Here is a 16,464-nt window from a genome sequence, read left to right as displayed (position 1 = left end):
CCGTCCCATCCCAGAACGCCCTTGCCACGCCCCCCAGGGGCACGTGCCCAGTGCATGGAGCCCTTGGAGCTACACCTTTGTCGATGAGTCCATAGTCACCCAGCACATATCATGGCTGGATTTGAATCTAGATCTTCTAATTCCTACCGCAGTATACCACACTGGCTCTGAACATTTCAGGCAGCCACTGCAGACACACAAACAGCAGAATTTTTGTATTTCCCCTTTTTGGCAAAGATGTATGGCTTTGTTTTCTTTTTCCTACAGTCAACTCTGTATTGAACACATGAAGGTAGACAACCCGTGAGCTTATGAAGACCATGAGCAGTACTTTGTGTATATACTATTATGGCTAACGTGGAATTTCCAGAGAAAACAACACTTGGAAAAAGTGGTATTTTATTTTGGAAGAAAAGAGTTTTAGCCAAATGCTTTATGTTCCAAATGGATTATTTTTCTGTTATGATAGACACATTGCTTTCATAAAAGTCTCCAGTTAAGATTTTTGGATAAACAATGCAAGAGGCTGTGGATGAAAAGTAACGCTAAAATAATGGTTTTGTTCTCCTTCCACATTTCTGAACTTATTTTTCCAGTTGTGGTAGCAGAATGGGCAGGAATGAAGGTCAGTGGTGGGATTCAAATAATTTATCAACTGGTTATTTACTAGCTCCATTTTAACAACTGGTTCTACCAAAGTGGTGCGAACCTGCTGAATCCCACCACTGGGCGGTCTCCATCTTCTACCACTCTCAATCCTTAATTTATTTTCCAGTATGGCATCCAGGATTGCCCCAGAGCCCATCAAAGCGTTTCCATGAGTCCACTTGCTTCTTTCCCCAAAACACTGAGTAATCCTGGCTATCATCACTAAAGCAGAAGACACTTCACAAGACCCAGAAGATATCTCCTTGGGGCTTTCAGGGAGCTCCCATTTGGAAGCAGCTGTTTCCATCACAGGAGCAGGCTTGAGCTTAGAACCTTCCAACCATAACTCCAAGTTGTGGCAGCAGCGTGGGGGAGGGGGGAATTGGCCTCCTGGGGTGCCACACCATCATTTCTGGCTAAGAATGTGGAAAGTGATGTTGCCATATTGTATGATGCCCTAGGATTTTTCCCAACTTCCATATTAAAAACCACAGAAGTTGGGGAAAATCCTAACGTATCACATGATATGGCAATGTCACTTCCATATTCCTTGCTGGTGAAACTCCTAGAGCGTCAGGATAGTGTCACTTCCAGGCTCCAGACAGAAGTGATGTAAACATGAGCACCTATGGGGGATGGGGAGTGCCCAAGGAAATTTGTTTATAGCAATCAAAAGGCAATCACATCTTGTAATTATGGCCATTCTTTTGTGGTGGTGTCCATTACCCTTTCTCAACATTCTAGTAATACCCACTGGCTTAGTGAGGTTCAGACCCCTTGCCAGTACGTATTGCATACCCTGACCTGGCTATCCCAATCTCATCAGATCTCATAAGTTACGGTAAGCAGGGCTGGCCCTGGGTGGGATGGGAGACTATTAAGGAAGTCCAAAGTCTCTACACAGAGAAAGGCAACAGCAAACTGTCTCTGAACATCTCATCTTGAAAACCCCATGTGTGACTTGACAGCAAAAATAACAAATCATTGCCCCAAGTAGGGAGTTACAGGCCCATCAGCAATGCCTAAATATATTCTGACTTGATTCAGTCACATAGTTTATATATTCAAAAATCACAACCAGATGCATCCAGAAGGACAGTGAACAGGATCTGCCCCTATAAGTGTAAGGATCTCAGTCGTTCTTGTTTCCCTTACAGCCAAACCTGGCCCTAAACTTCGTGAAACAGTGATCCTTATTCGGATCCCGCAAACGCTTGCGGATTGGATCGAGCTTGGCTCGCAGGTTGCTGCCTGTCTTGCCTATGCCCGCGCTGGAGGCCGCCCACGCCCGAAACCAGCCAACACGCCGGCGCCGGCCGCTAGAAAACCAAGCCCGGCCGTAGCGGCCGAGACCACGTCGGAACGCCGTTGCCGTTTGGGATTGTGCCTTTACTGCAGAGGTCCTGGCCACCTGGCTGCCAACTGCCCGAAGAAGCAGAAGCCTCCCCTCCCGGGGGCCCGCACTCCTTCTGCCAAGCCTCCACGCAAATCCAGCCTGCCAACTCAAGGATCGTCCAAAGCTACTTTTGATGAGGATGTCGAAGAGGAAGAAACTGCGCTTAGTCTTTCAGCGGCACCCGTGGATCTTAATCCTTCCCTGATCCGGTGAGTGAAGGCAGCGCGCCCATTACTATTTTGACTTCCTTAGCCAACCCCAGTAAACGTGACACGTATTTTGGCCTCTGTACTTGTGGACTCAGTTTGCTCCCCCTGTCTTATGAGCCCGCTAGTGGCGAGGAACTTCGGTTTAGACCGAGTTCCCTTGGTGAAAACCATTACTTTCACCGAAATGGACGGTAGCCCACTGGGTGGTGAGGGTCCGGCCGGTTCAAAACCCAACCGGTACTTCTCCGTTGCAACGATAATTGGGAAAAGATTAGTTTCATTCTTGCTCCAGTTGCAAAGCACTCCATTGTATTAGGTATACCATGGCTACTTTTACACAAACCAACCTTCGTTTGGAAGGAACGAATCCTTCAATTCTCAGATCCCCCCTGCGGAGATCACATGGATGGGGAAGATCCATCGGTAGGGAGGGAAGCAACGATCGCTACAGCTTTCAATGTACTGTCGGCTCCCCTTGCTGTAGAAATTTCAAAGGCGTATCAAGACCTATCCAGAGTTTTCCAGGAACAGGAGTGCGATCAACTTCCCCATAGAGATACCGATTGCAAGATCCTGCTACAACCCGGAGCCCAATTACCTAAGGGTAGGATCTATCGCATGAGTCCCACCGAGGAAAAGGAGCTCCGCGCCTTCTTAGATAAAAATTTAGCCCGCGGATTCATACGGCGAGCCACAAAACACACCCATGCCGCCCCTGTTTTATTTGTTAAGAAAAAAGGTGGTTCATTAAGACTTTGTACTGATTATCGTGGACTAAATGCTGTTTCCATCTCCAACAAATATCCTTTGCCCTTAATAAAGGACCTCTTGGATGCCCTAGGCAAAGGCCGGATTTTTACCAAATTGGATTTGCGGGAAGCTTATTATCGTGTCCGCATCGCGGAGGGGTACGAACATTTAACAGCATTTAATACCAAATTCGGGCAATATAAATATTTAATAATGCCCTTCGGATTAGCTGGGGCCCCAGGGGCCTTCATGGCCCTCATAAACAAAGTATTACATGATTTGTTGTACAAGGGGGTAGTCGTATATTTGGATGATGTTTTGATTTACTCACAGACCCTGGAAGAGCATGAGGCTTTAGTCCGGGAAGTTTTACAACATTTACTTGATAACTCCCTCTTTGCCAAGTTGTCAAAGTGCTGTTTCCACCAATCCTCCATAGACTACCTGCGCTATCGAATATCCTCTCACGGTATAGAACTGGATCCAGCTAAAGTGGCCGCAGTGGTTGACTGGCCTGCCCCTACCAATAGAAGGAATTGCAATCTTTCTTAGGCTTTGCTAGCTTCTATCGTGACTTCATTCCCTCATTTTGCCAAACTTGCCTTACCGCTCACTGATCTTTTACGCACTAAAGGAAAGGGCGCCCAAGCGGCCAAGCCCGAGCCCCCATCCTGAGTCGCAGGAATGCCAATTAAGCGTTCCAGCAGCTGAAAACAGCTTTCACAACTGAACCAATTCTGACACATCCCGACCCTGAGCTTCCTTTCATCGTTCACGTGGATGCTTCGGACAAGGCGCTGGCTGCCCTCTTGCAAAAAAATAAAGACAATAAATTGGTACCGTGTGCTTATTTATCCAAAAAATTTTCTGGTCCCGAACTAAACTGGACTGTCGGAGATAAGGAAACCGCTGCCATCAAACTTGCGTTGAGCACTTGGCGCCATTGGTTGGAAGGAGCCAAGCACCCCTTTCAAGTCTGGTCGGATCATAAAAATTTGGCTGCGCTTTCCACACCCCTCAACATGTCCGCTAAACAATTACGTTGGGCTGATTTTTTCTCTCGCTTTTCCTTTACGGTCCATTTTTTCCCTGGTAAAAGCAATAAGCTGGCTGATGCGTTGTCCCGCCTCCCCGAGGGGGGAGACGCATCCCCACGGGATATTCCACGCACCGTTCTCTCCCCTCCCAGCTGGGATTGGCTGTCACCAGCTCACAATCCTCTATGTCTCCCCACCCATCCCAGCCATCGCCTCCCCCCTTCCTCCAGGAATTTAAGGAGGCGGGATTACGCGAGCTACCAACAGAGGAAAAAGATGCACAGCCACGCTTGGAGGATGGTGTCTGGAAAAGGTGTTGGTACGTTCCTCCTCCCCTTCAAAAGCAGGTTCTTCAAGCATGCCATGATGCCTGCGTCAGGCTGGGCACTTCGGGTTTGTGAAAACCCTTCATCTAGCCCGCCGCCAGTTTTGGTGGCGCTCTATGCGCAAGGACGTTGAGTCTTACATTAAAGGGTGTTCCATATGTGCGGAGGCCAAGTCAATACCGGGGAAGCCTCATGGATTACTGAAACCTCTCCCCGTTGCCTCCCGACCCTGGCAGGTTATTTCAATGGATTTTATCACTGACTTGCCGGACAGTCACGGGAACACTGTTTTGTGGGTGGTGGTGGATCTCTTTTCCAAACAAGCGCATTTTATTCCTTGCACCACCATACCTTCAGCTCCCAAACTAGCCCGGTTGTTCATTCAACACATCTACCGCCTGCATTCCTCTCCTGAGAAGGTGGTATTGGATCATGGCCCCCAATTCATTTCTCGGTTTTGGAAGGCTTTCCTGGAGTTATTGGGAACCACACCAGCAGTCGCCGCCCCCTACCACGTTCAAAGTGACGGGCAAAGTGAACGGACGAACAGAACACTAGAGCAATATTTACGTTGTTATACAAACTACCATCAGGACAACTGGTGTGAATTGCTTCCCTTCGCAGAGTATGCTTACAATAATGCAATTCATAGCAGTAACAGAAACCCCCATTTGAAGTAGTCTCTGGTCGATCCTTCCCGCCGTTGCCCCAGCTGCCGGCGGAGGTATTGCAGCCACCAGAATTCAATCAATGGATTTTGTCACTAGCTGAAGGCTGGAAAACAGTTCAGTCTACCTTAAAACAGGCTCAAGAAGCCCAAAAGTTTCAGGCAGATAAACACTGCTCAGAATTTCCCTTACGTGTTGGGGCTTGGGTTTATTTGTCCACTAAAAACCTTCCAGACGTGCACAAATATTCAAAAGTGGGCAAGAAAGTTGTGGGTCCCTTTCGGAGTACGAAAGTGATCAATGATGTTACTGCGCGCTTAGATCTGCCTAATTCACTAAGTAACATTCATCCCGTCTTTCATTCCAGCTTGCTCAAGGAGGCTCCAGCTTCAGATGCCTGGCACGACCCTCCGGAGACACCCCCGCCAGTTATAATTGATGGACACAAGCATTATGAAATAGATGCTATCCTGGACTCTCGCTTCCTTCGCAAACGTATACAACATCTAGTGTCATGGGTTGGCTATTCTTCTGGCCATAATCAATGGGTGTATAAGGAGAATATCGACGCCCCCTCTTTAATTGCTGCATTTCACCAAGCTTTTCCGGACAAACCGGGGGAGGGGGAAAAGGGGGAGATTTCTTTTAGGAGAGGCAGAGTGTAAGGATCTCAGTCGTTCTTGTTTCCCTTACAGCCAAACCTGGCCTTGACGGAGATTCTTTTGGCCGGGCGTCCGGCCAGGACCTGTAAAAACCTTGTGAGAATGCTTATCTCGCTTTCGCATAGTAGAATTCCGTTCTCATGAGAACGGAGCCGGGGGGGATGGGTTAGTCAGCATTATAACCTGTTGTTTGAGCGGGGTTGCTCATTCCTGCCATGTCGTGTGTGTGTGCTTTCCAGGATGTCTGAATAAACGGACTTATAATCAAAAGCCTTTTTATTTCTGCTCTTTGGAATTCCTTACAATAAGACTCATTGAGTTCATTTTCAGGTTTCGGGGTTTTGCCTTAACCCTTGCCCTTGCCTGAATACTAACCCTAATTTATTTTATTTTAATTTATTCAGTCATAATTGTTCCCAAAATTGTAACAAAAACCCGAAACCTAAAACTGACTACAGACCAATTCTCAGATTGTGCCCTAGAACTCCACGTAACACTAAGGCAAGGCTGAGCCCCTGCCCTTGCGGTAACCCTAACCCTATTTTATTGTTTTTATTTAATTTATTCAGTCATAAATTTTTCCCAAAATTGTAACAAAACCAGAAACCAAAAACTCACCATAGCCCTATTCTCGGTCTGCGCCCTAGAACTCAACGTAACAGCAAGGCAAGCCCAAGCCCCTGCCCTTGCCTTAACCCTAATTTATTATTTTTATTTAATTTATTCAGTCATAAATTGTTCCCAAAATTGTAACAAAACCCCGAAACCTAAAACTGACCAAAGCCCTATTCTCGGAGTGCGCCCGAGAACTCAATCTAACAGTAAGGCAAGCCGGAGACACTGCCCTTGCCTTAACCCTAACCTATTATTTTTATTTAATTTATTTTTGCTGCAATTTTTGGAACAATTTATTACTGAATAAATTAGATAAAAATAATAAGTTTGGGTTAGGGTTAAGACAAGGGCAGGAGCTCTGGCTTGCCTTAGTGTTATATTGAGTTCCTGGGCGCAGTCCAAGAATAGGGTTATGGTCAGCTTCAGGTTTCAGGGTTTTGCCTTAACCCTTCCTCTTGTTTGAACCCCAACCCTACCTTTTACTTTTATTTAATTTATTCAGTCATAAATTGTTCCCAAATTTGTAACAAAAACCCAAAACCTAAAACTGACCATAACCCTATTCTCAGACAGCGCCCTAGAACTCAAAGTAACCCTAACCTATTATTTTAATTTAATTTAATTTTTGATAACAATTATAAGAGAAGTCTGGACACAGTGTATAACAGACTTCTTTATGTGATATACCTCTGAAAATACCAGCCACAGATGCCGGTGAAACATTAGGAACAAGATCTACCAGACCATGGCCACACAGCCCAGAAAACCCACAACAACCAACATTGGAAATGATGCTGTTTGGGGGGTGGGTGGGGAATCTACCCTGAAACAGCATCACTTTCAATGTTGTTTAAACTAGGGAGCCCAGAGTCTCCCTTTAAGTTGGATTTAAGTTGGATTTGGACTGTCTATTAAGTTGGATTTGGGCTCTCTATATTGGTGCTGTTTAAGGGTGGATTCCTCCCCCCCCCCCTCCAAAAATAGCATCACTTTCAAGGTTATTTAAACTAGGGAGTCCTGGTGTGTTCATATTTGTGTTGGGGCATGTTCTATTGTGACTTTGAGATGACCTGGTGCAAGAAATGTTTGGTCGTGGTGAGGGAGGGTGGCCTGCCCATAAGGGGTGGGGGGCGCAAAACTCAGATTGTGTCCCGGGCTCCATTTTCCCTAGCTACGCCTCTGGTTCGGATTTATATTGTAACAAACCGCAGGATTAAAAACTACGGGATCTTTCCCAGGCCGGATCACGCACACCCATTTGGATCCAATCACTGCCTGTTTGGAGCAGGGTAATAAGGGCAGGCACCGGTCTCCTTCCCTCAAGGAGCAGCCAGCGGTCTCCAGCGTCGGGGAGCAGTCGGGTCTTTTGCAAACTGGCCCCGGAGAGCGCGCGGGCGCCCCTCCAGCCAGTTGGGGGCATTGCGCCTTTTCCCACCGCCGCGGTTCCTTGGAAGTGAGGAGGGACGGAGGGAAGGGCTGGGGGCGGAGTGGGGGGGGGGGGGGCTCCTCGCTACTGCTGCTGCCGCCGCCGCCGCTTGTGGACGTCTCGCAGGAGCCAGGATTAGCAACACGCCGGAGGCCGCGGCGGTGCAGTTTACGGCGCGCTCTGCTGAGGCTGGGAGTGCCTCTGAGAGGCGAGAGGAGCCGCTGCGCCTTCGCCAACCTGCTGCTGCTGCTGACTGAAGAAGCGCGGCAATTCTTGGCGTCCCCCATGGATTTATCCCTCCGGCTCCTCGTTCTGTCCTGGCTGTACCTGGAAGCTTCGGGGGACTTTGACGGCAGGTGAGAAGGCAAGAGCTGGGGTCGCTTTTGCAGGGCAGGATGGAGGGAAAGAGGCGCGCGTGAGATTCCTGTCCCCCCGGGCTTCGCTTGAGAAAGTTGCCCGTGGGAAACTGGGACACCTTGCGTTGACACGGCCGCTTGGATTTGGCGACTGGGAATGGAAATCGGAGTCGGCAAAAAAAGAAGGGAGTCGGCATGAGCGTGTGCGCACTTTGGGGAAGAGGTGGGGTGGGGGGGATCGCGCGAATGAATCTCTTAGTTGGCAAACGTTTGACGGCAGAGAGGAAAGGGAGTTGTGTGTTGGGGTTGGCGACCGGAGCACCTGTAAATCCAGCAGGGGATCTGCAGGGGGCATCGAAAGCTAACGAAGAGGCAGGTTTGGGGGAGAAGATCGCGGTTCCCCCATTACGGTGCAAGAGATGCGCCTTGGAACACTTGCCGCTGGCCCCTGTCTTCTGTTTCCCTCGAAGCCACTCCCGCTTGCGCAAGGGAAGCAGTGCCCAGTTAAGCGTAGATAGAGTTTCAGCTTGAATGTGGATTAGGGATTTCTTCACAGCCTCACTGCCCTATTGGACTCTTGACTTGGCAGGGGTAAAGCAGGGTGAGGAAAGGGTGGATCGGGGCCATTTTTCAGGTTAAGGATTCTCATCCGCATCTGAGACTCTGCCCCAAGTCTGGAGGGCAGGAAAAATAGTGACTCTTGATTGACAGGGAGCACAGAAGTCCAGTGTTGTGTTCTCATGGTCCTATGCTTGGGCTTGCCTTAACTGTGTCCAAGCCATTTATTTTTTTCCTTCATGAAACTTTCAAAACATGTCAAAAAGAGCGGTGCGAAGAGGATATCGCTGACTCCAGGGTGTGTGTGTGTGTGTGTGGCAACGCTTTCCCCTCAATTCACAGAAAAACTGAATGGATTGTCTTAACACAATTAATTGTGACCTCCACTACTCATGTGTGTGATTCTTGAGTGGCAAGTTATGTGTGGGGTGTGTCAGGACAGTGCCAGCCACAGTGACGGTATCCCCGAGGTGAATTAGTTAACCAGTGATGAACCCAGGAAGAATACTTGTGACAACTCTTTTCTGTGTGAATGTTTCCCACGAATGTTTACATACATCTCAAATCTATACCTAAAGCCGAAATTAATCAGGAAAGACATAATGCTTAAGGCTAGACTGAATTCCTCTGTGTGCCATACATATTTCAGTTGTGCAGAGATCTGAGAGATGCATGCTTTGACAGGTTTAGGCAACCCAAAATTCTTTTAAACTCCGTAGCTCAGTCACTTCACCCCCATGGCGTACCTGATGCTCTTGGCCTATATATTATTCCTGTGGAATTCATCATTTGCCTCATGGATGCTTTGACCTTGGATAGAAAGCCGGTTCCATTTCAAACGTGGGAAAAATGGGTGACATTTGCTAAGGCACTTCCGTTTTGGAGGCTGCGGAGCGAGCTGGAAGGACGAGCAAATTGACCCTGGAGGTGTTTGTTGCTTTCCATGGGATTTGTTCAGCGTCCTCAGTTATCTCCCAAGCCAATAAGGGGATGCACACCTGGAAACCTTGCCTCATGAGCAGCATGCAAAGGAAACAGGCCTGTTAAACAGTTGGGCGAGTGCCTCATAAACAGTTTATGAGGACACCTGGGGATGGTCAAGCAGACCTCCTCGTGTATACAGTTTGGCAGAAGTTGGCGTAATCAGCTTTGCTAGATTTTGGAAGTGGATTTCCAAATACATCTGCTGTGCAAAAGTCTACTCTCATGTGTGTGTGTGTGTGTGTGTGTGTGTGTGTGTGTGTGTGTGTGTGTGTGTGTGTGTGTGTGTGTAGAAAAGTACTTGCTGCACTTTCAGGAATGCGTATGAGCATGTACACGATCCTGTGCTAAATTACTGTAGTCCAGATAAATGGGATTAAAGTGGAGTAACAGTGGATTCAACTGAACTACTCTGGGAAGATTGCTGGGCCTGAGGTAGCTTGATTGATATTCTTTTCCATTTGTTTGTTTGTTTGTTTGTTTGTTTATTTAACTTCTCTGTTGGTCTTCCTATCATGACAGGCTTAGAGAGGCTAACATCAGGGTATACATCAATAAAACATGTATCATAGCATACAGAAATATAACTTTAGACAATAGAACAACATCGCAATAAAGTGTGGTGCTTTAAAACAACTCCCACAATGGGGAATAGTTAAAAATTTCAAATTTCCTACTGGAAATTTCCTATCCCCATATTATGTTGAGGTGAAAGGAGGAGAGTAGAAATGCTTAAACTAAGGAGGTTGATTTTATCACAGATTGGGTGCAAACATGGCTGATCACTGTGAATTTGTTTAGGATTAGGGATGCTAGGGCTCCTGGAACCTCCTGGGAAGTTGGCAAGGGTGGTAGTGGATGTGACATCACTCTGTAGCGGTGATATCACCATAGAGTTCCTGGAGTGTTGGCTGATGCCCAGGGTTTTGCCTGAACTTGACATCGGCGCATAGCTCATCAGCATTTTCACCACCCCACTGATTCTTCTGCTAGGTCCCGATCCACAGAAGGGAGGGTGGGCGGGGGCACCATCAGCAGGAAGAGCCATCAGCGGGCATCCCTATTGAGGAGTAATGTCTGTGCTGTTTACTACATGTCAGAGGAACACCAAATTGTCAGAAAGATTCTTTGTAGCATCCTGTGTATGCTGCACATGTTGGGAGCCCACTTATGAGGGATACATGCATGAATGCAACCTGTACATTCATCCTAATCTGGCTGTACTCATGTGCAACTGTAGATTTGATCAGTTATACCAGGATGAGGATGCACATTTGAATGTACATCCTCATTGACAGTAATGCAATATGTATAAACAGCATTTACATGTATGTATGTATGTATGTATGTATGTATGTATGTATGTATGTATGTATGTATGTATGTATGTATGTATGTATGTATGTATGTATGTATGTATTTATAAAGGCATATCTGATTTGTTCCTACAGTTGCTAATCCAGCTGGAGAAACTGAGTTACATCTGGTAAAATGTCATGCGTAGGTACCCTTTTCTTTGCCTGCACATCTTGAACGAAGCAGCCATAGATATATCTGTAATCAATTAGCCAGGGCTAATTCCTGTGCCCTATCTCTGTTGCATTCCAACTGATCCCTATTTCTTCAAGATCGAACAGATCTACCAGAAGGCTTGCTTTTGCAAAATAATTCTCAATATATTCATCCAGTCCTATAAACCGATGATTTATAAGCCCGAAGTTGATGACTTCAGCGTGGAGTTGGTGAAATAGTACGTTGAGAAGATTGCATCTCAAGTTTAAACATGAATCCACATTAAGTGAAATGTGAAAGCGAATGCTGGAGAGCAGGAATGTGTGTGTAATTGGTGCTGCTGTAATGTGTCACAATGTGATGAAAAATGTTGATGCAAATAAGGGAGTCGTTCCTACAGAATGCAGAAAGATTGAGCAGGATCCTTTAGGGACAGCCTTAATTGCAGTTTTCATCATTATTTTTGACATCTGTCTCACATGGACATTTATGCTCAGATAATTATATTTTGATCACTTTGTTTTGAATTGCATTTTAAATACACTTTCCCACGCTAGCAACCTGTGGGACCTCTGATGCCAACTCAAAAGGCAGCGAGGAGGAAAATACACCAAATAGTTCTTCTGATTGTCAACATAATTTCTAAAGGCTTGTTTACATGCCTGCCTTTCTCTAAGAAAAAGTTGCATTCGTGTTTTGTATTAGAAAACAAACTGCGGGCTCATAGATTTCACATCTCAGATCTGATGCGGTGTTATGGTGATAGACGAGAAGATCGTGGCACAGTTCAAACTTGGTCCCAGGGAGTTAAGCAACAGGCAGCCCCATTCAAAGGGTTCCAGCAGCCAGGGATGATGCCGCTGCACCACCTCCTGAGGACTTCTAGGTGTTGCTTGAAGGTAGCCAACACAAAGAAAGCCCTGGCTGCCCAGAAAACCCACTTTTGGGCTCAATGGAATTACTTCAAGATCCTGGCTGGAGCACAACCAGTGTGAAAACCTGTGTGGAAGCGGACTAAAGTTGGCTTCATTCCGAAAATCCCTCAACCTGCCCGCTCCCATGTTGGTATCTGGTTGGATGCCAGCATAACTCCGCAGTGGCACCCACATCTGGATTTCACCACCACAGAGATGTGGGGTGGCTGGACACTGATGCATTTGCTGTCTTCTATAGTGGGGTGACCGGACACCAGTGGAGGGAGGAAATGGGTTGGTGCGAGACCGCGCTGCTCCCAGAAGCTGTCCTCCCCCCTCCACGATTGGGCTGTAACAATCGAATTCTTACAGAGAGAGATGGGATACTGTGCAGTGTCTATATGGTTTCCCTTGGATGAGACAAATCTAGATTCAAATCTGTGCTTGGCCAGGGGGTTCCGTATGGTGTAGTGGTGAACCAGGACCAATGAGACATTATTTACCCTAGAAAGTAATGGAACAGCATTCTGTACATGCTCATAATGGGCAAATAATGCCCCTCTGGGCCATCTTAACTTGAGAAAATGGCGCAGTGGGGAGGGCAGAGGACGCTGCTCTCCTCTGCTGCAGTCCTGATCCAAACTGGAGCCTCTGTAGTGCTCTGAGAATTAGTCCCCTGAAGCTGTTGTGTGGGCTGCATGGAAAGCGAACGGGCTTCCCAGACTCATCTTGTTTAAGAATGTTCTATCTAGTTTGACCCCACTGCTACCACCCTAAGCTGAAGTTAATGTATACAAGGGTGGTGCTGCCTAGGAGGGCACAGAAAAGAAATAAATGAATAAATGGTCTTGGGCATATGATGTGCTCTCAGCCTGGCCTGCTGGGTTAAGTTGCCGGGCTGCTCAGAGCTCCTTGGGGAATAGGCACGATTTAGTTGTAATGTGTAAGCATAAATATTGTGGCTCCTTATCCTTTGTTTTGGGTATCATCTTATCAGTTACATCATCAACAGAATAATTATCCGTTCTTTTTAAAGAGCTTATATCAGGCACTGTACTTTATTTCTCACAAAAAGATAATATCCAGTTCATAGCCTTGCCACCTGAAAGACAAATATGGCCCTGATTGGCCAAAATGCCTTAAGAACCACATATGAGCCACCTCCCTCCTTCATTCCAATCATCTTTGGAAGCCCTGCTTTGGTTGGCACTGCCATCTGATGAGAGAAGGAGAAGAGTTTGGATTTATACCCCACCTTTCTTTCCTGTAAGGAGACTCAAGGTGGCCTACAAGCTCCTTTCCCTTCCTCTCCCCACAACAGACGCCTTGTGAGGCAGGTGGGGCTGAGAGAGCTCCAAAGAACTGTAACTAGCCCAAGGTCACCCAACAGGAATGTAGGAGTGCGGAAACGCATCTGGTTCACCAGATAAGCCTCCGCCACTCAGGTGGAGGAGTGGGGAATCAAACCTGGTTCTCCAGATTAGAACCCACCTGCTCTTAACCACTACACTAAACCACTAAAAGAATGATTAGAAAACTAGCTCATGCATACAGGAGAATAAACAGCACAGTAACAACTGTCATGCACAGCAGTGTCTACATGGTAAGGATTTCAAGCAGCCTCCTTGTCAGGCTGTTATTGTGTAACTCTGTCCTAAGAGGAAAGTTAAAAGCATGGCAGAGATTCCTTTCTGATGAGGAAAGGCAGAGAGAACTGGGTATGTTTATCTAAGAAGAGATAATAAAGGGATATTTTAGGTAACTAAAATATTTAAGTAGCTGTCAAGGGAGGAGAAGTGCCCAATCGACTGAGGAGAAGATGAGGAACGCTGGGTTTATACCATAAGACCGATTTATCTTAAACATGTGCAGGGAGCACCTTTTATTGCACTCCTTTGGTATTTTTTCTGTACTCTTGTCCATAGATCGGTGGTTGTGTGGACTGGCTACAATGAGTAGTATTTCATTTAAAGCACACTTAAAAGAGTTCTTGCTGTGGAGTTACATCTATGACGCTTCCAACGTCAATGCAATGCTTGTGTCAGGACCATGCCTGTCAGTATATTGATGTCTAGCTGTGTGTGATTTGCAATTGTTTTCCTGTTTCCCTCTTCCCTTCCTAGCAATCTCCTGGCGCCAGCCCATCTTCAAAGAGGTGTGAAAGGTTCCCAGGTTCTTTGTAGCTTTGTAGTAGTAGAAACTGTAATGGACATTTGGTGTGGGGCAAAACGGGGGTGGGGGGGGGAGAGATTGAAAGATATAAGTCCTGGATCTGAGCTCTCTAGCTCAGATCCTGCTATACCCTGTTACTCTTCACATGGAATAAACTGCTTTTGGACTTTCCTACGGTCTCTGTTATTTCTACGTTCGAGAGTCTGACACATTGAGCTGTAAACATGTAAGAATCAACCCCACATCTACTCCAATAGCAGCTCATTACAATGGCACGAGCTAGCCAGAGTGATTGTTGGCTCCATAGAACTGTTCAATAAAAAGGTTGGAAAGGACAAAAATGTGGGTGCAGAATAGGTGGGATCTTGTCCTTGCGCAGCAGGATGGGCTTGATGGGTTCTCCCAACCACGATCCTTCGTTTATTCTGTTTCCAATGTATTGCATAGGTGGCCCAGGCAAATATTTTCCACGACTGGACTGTGTCGCTTTGGAAGCCGCGTCGACTGCTGCTGGGGCTGGGTCCGGCATTCGTGGGGCCAATGCCAACGTGAGTATGGACTCTGCTGGGGCTTTGAGCCTTTTCAGATCAGGGCTTATAATCTCTCTCTTAATGGCTTTCCCATCATCATAGACACTGACATGATGTGGGGCTTGTGATGTAGATGGGCCTTTTGCTTCTATCGAGAAAGACACTGGCAGGTTAAGGATACTGTGCATTTTAAGCTCCAAATGCCCATGTCACTGTTCTAAAATGAACCTATCTTACACCAACTCGGTTGGTCCTTATAGCTCAGAATTGTCTCTCTTCCACATAGCGGAAGCTCTCAGGGTCTTGGGCAAATAAAAGCCTTTCCCTAAACCTGCTAACCTGTATCTGCTGGGGAGTAAACCTGGAACCTTTTGCATGCAAACCACGTACCCTACCACTGAGCTATACCTTTGCTATTAGTAGGACTTTAAGTCACAAAATTTAAATACTAATTAATCATTTTCCTTAATTGCTTCAATATTACTTTTTTGTTTGTTAGGTTCCCCCCCCCCCCCCCATGGGATAGTTTTTCCCACAGTGTAACTACTGTTATGTTTTCCAATTATATTTTTTAAAAAGCAAAAAAACAAAACCATTTAACACCTCAAGCAACAAAGAAGACCTTCTTTGTTGTTGTTCTGTACTGAAATTGTACAGTTCTCATTGGAAATTAAAGGCAAAAAATTGTTTCCCAAATTTTACAGGCTATGCCAGGGGAAATACTTCTTTTTTTAACATCCAAATTATATTTCTGCATTTAACCTGACAGTGTCTTGTATTGAACTATATCCATATATTAATAACATTTCTCACTTTCTCATTGTCTGATCAACTTCTTTAAGCACTTGAGAAGAGTAGCCCTTAAATGCAGCCCGGGAAGTGCTGGCAATGCAGAAATATTGGCTTTCAGGGTCAAACCAACCAAGAAGCTAGAAGATCTATGAGTGGGTTGTGAATGCTTTTTTAAATTAAGTAACAACACTGGTGGGCCCCAGTTTGAGTTGAGCCTGTGACATGGGGAGGATATCTTCAATCTCCACCTTCCAACTTCAGATGCCCCATAGATGCTGCTTGCCATATTGGAGTTCATTTTGTAGAAAAATAGGTGGAACTGAATTCCCTCTTTCCCTGTGTGTGATCAGAACCACCCTTACAGCTATTAGTTATTGGAAAATGGAACTTATTCACAACTCTTCCAGTGCCTTATGTTTAGAATAGAGTTGCTCTGTCCAGGGCCACAGTGGTGGCAGTTTCAGGTCTGAATCCTGTGGAGACCCACCTATATTTCTGTTGCTTGCATGAATATTTGTGTAAATTGTGCAAGATTAGATCCACGATTTATGGATTCCGAAATGGAAAGGAACAGGTGCAAAAAAATAAAAATCTTGCCACGTTATAGATGATCAGCCACACAGATTTCTGTACCAGTAGAAGAGAGTACATTTCTTCCAACCTCAATCTGTCATCAGTAGCATGATGGAACGTGTTTGGTTCCTGTGTGACAAAAGTGCTCATTGCTGGCACAAATTGGCTCCTCTCGTGTCCAAAATAAATGTCGTTTCTTGGTTCTGTTGATTGATGTTTGGCAGCTGACTTGAATAAAATTAGCATTTAAAGCCTATACCCTGAACATGCAGCCAAAGTTAAGCACTTCTGGCTGAATTCCTAAGAAAACTTTCCTGGATGCAAGCCAAATTGAATAAA

At 46.1% G+C, this 16,464-nt stretch overlaps 1 protein-coding gene across 5 annotated transcripts in view; it reads left to right on the top strand.

Moving 5' to 3' along the window:
* The first annotated feature begins 7,846 nt into the window (after positions 1-7,846).
* The window catches only part of NPNT (nephronectin), a 69,206-nt gene continuing 60,588 nt past the window's right edge, over positions 7,847-16,464 (top strand). For all 5 annotated transcript variants that reach the window (XM_048510043.1, XM_048510047.1, XM_048510046.1 and 2 more), the window contains exons 1-2: positions 7,847-8,093; positions 14,678-14,778. In XM_048510043.1, the coding sequence (XP_048366000.1) occupies positions 8,023-8,093; positions 14,678-14,778 (172 nt within the window). In that variant the 5' untranslated portion in view covers positions 7,847-8,022. The remainder of the gene's footprint in view (positions 8,094-14,677; positions 14,779-16,464) is intronic.

This window comes from Sphaerodactylus townsendi, linkage group LG10 (genome assembly GCF_021028975.2).
Source record: "Sphaerodactylus townsendi isolate TG3544 linkage group LG10, MPM_Stown_v2.3, whole genome shotgun sequence".
NCBI lineage: Eukaryota > Metazoa > Chordata > Lepidosauria > Squamata > Sphaerodactylidae > Sphaerodactylus > Sphaerodactylus townsendi.
Note: the sequence above shows the minus strand (reverse complement) of the source record. Positions and strands in the feature narration are given on the sequence as shown.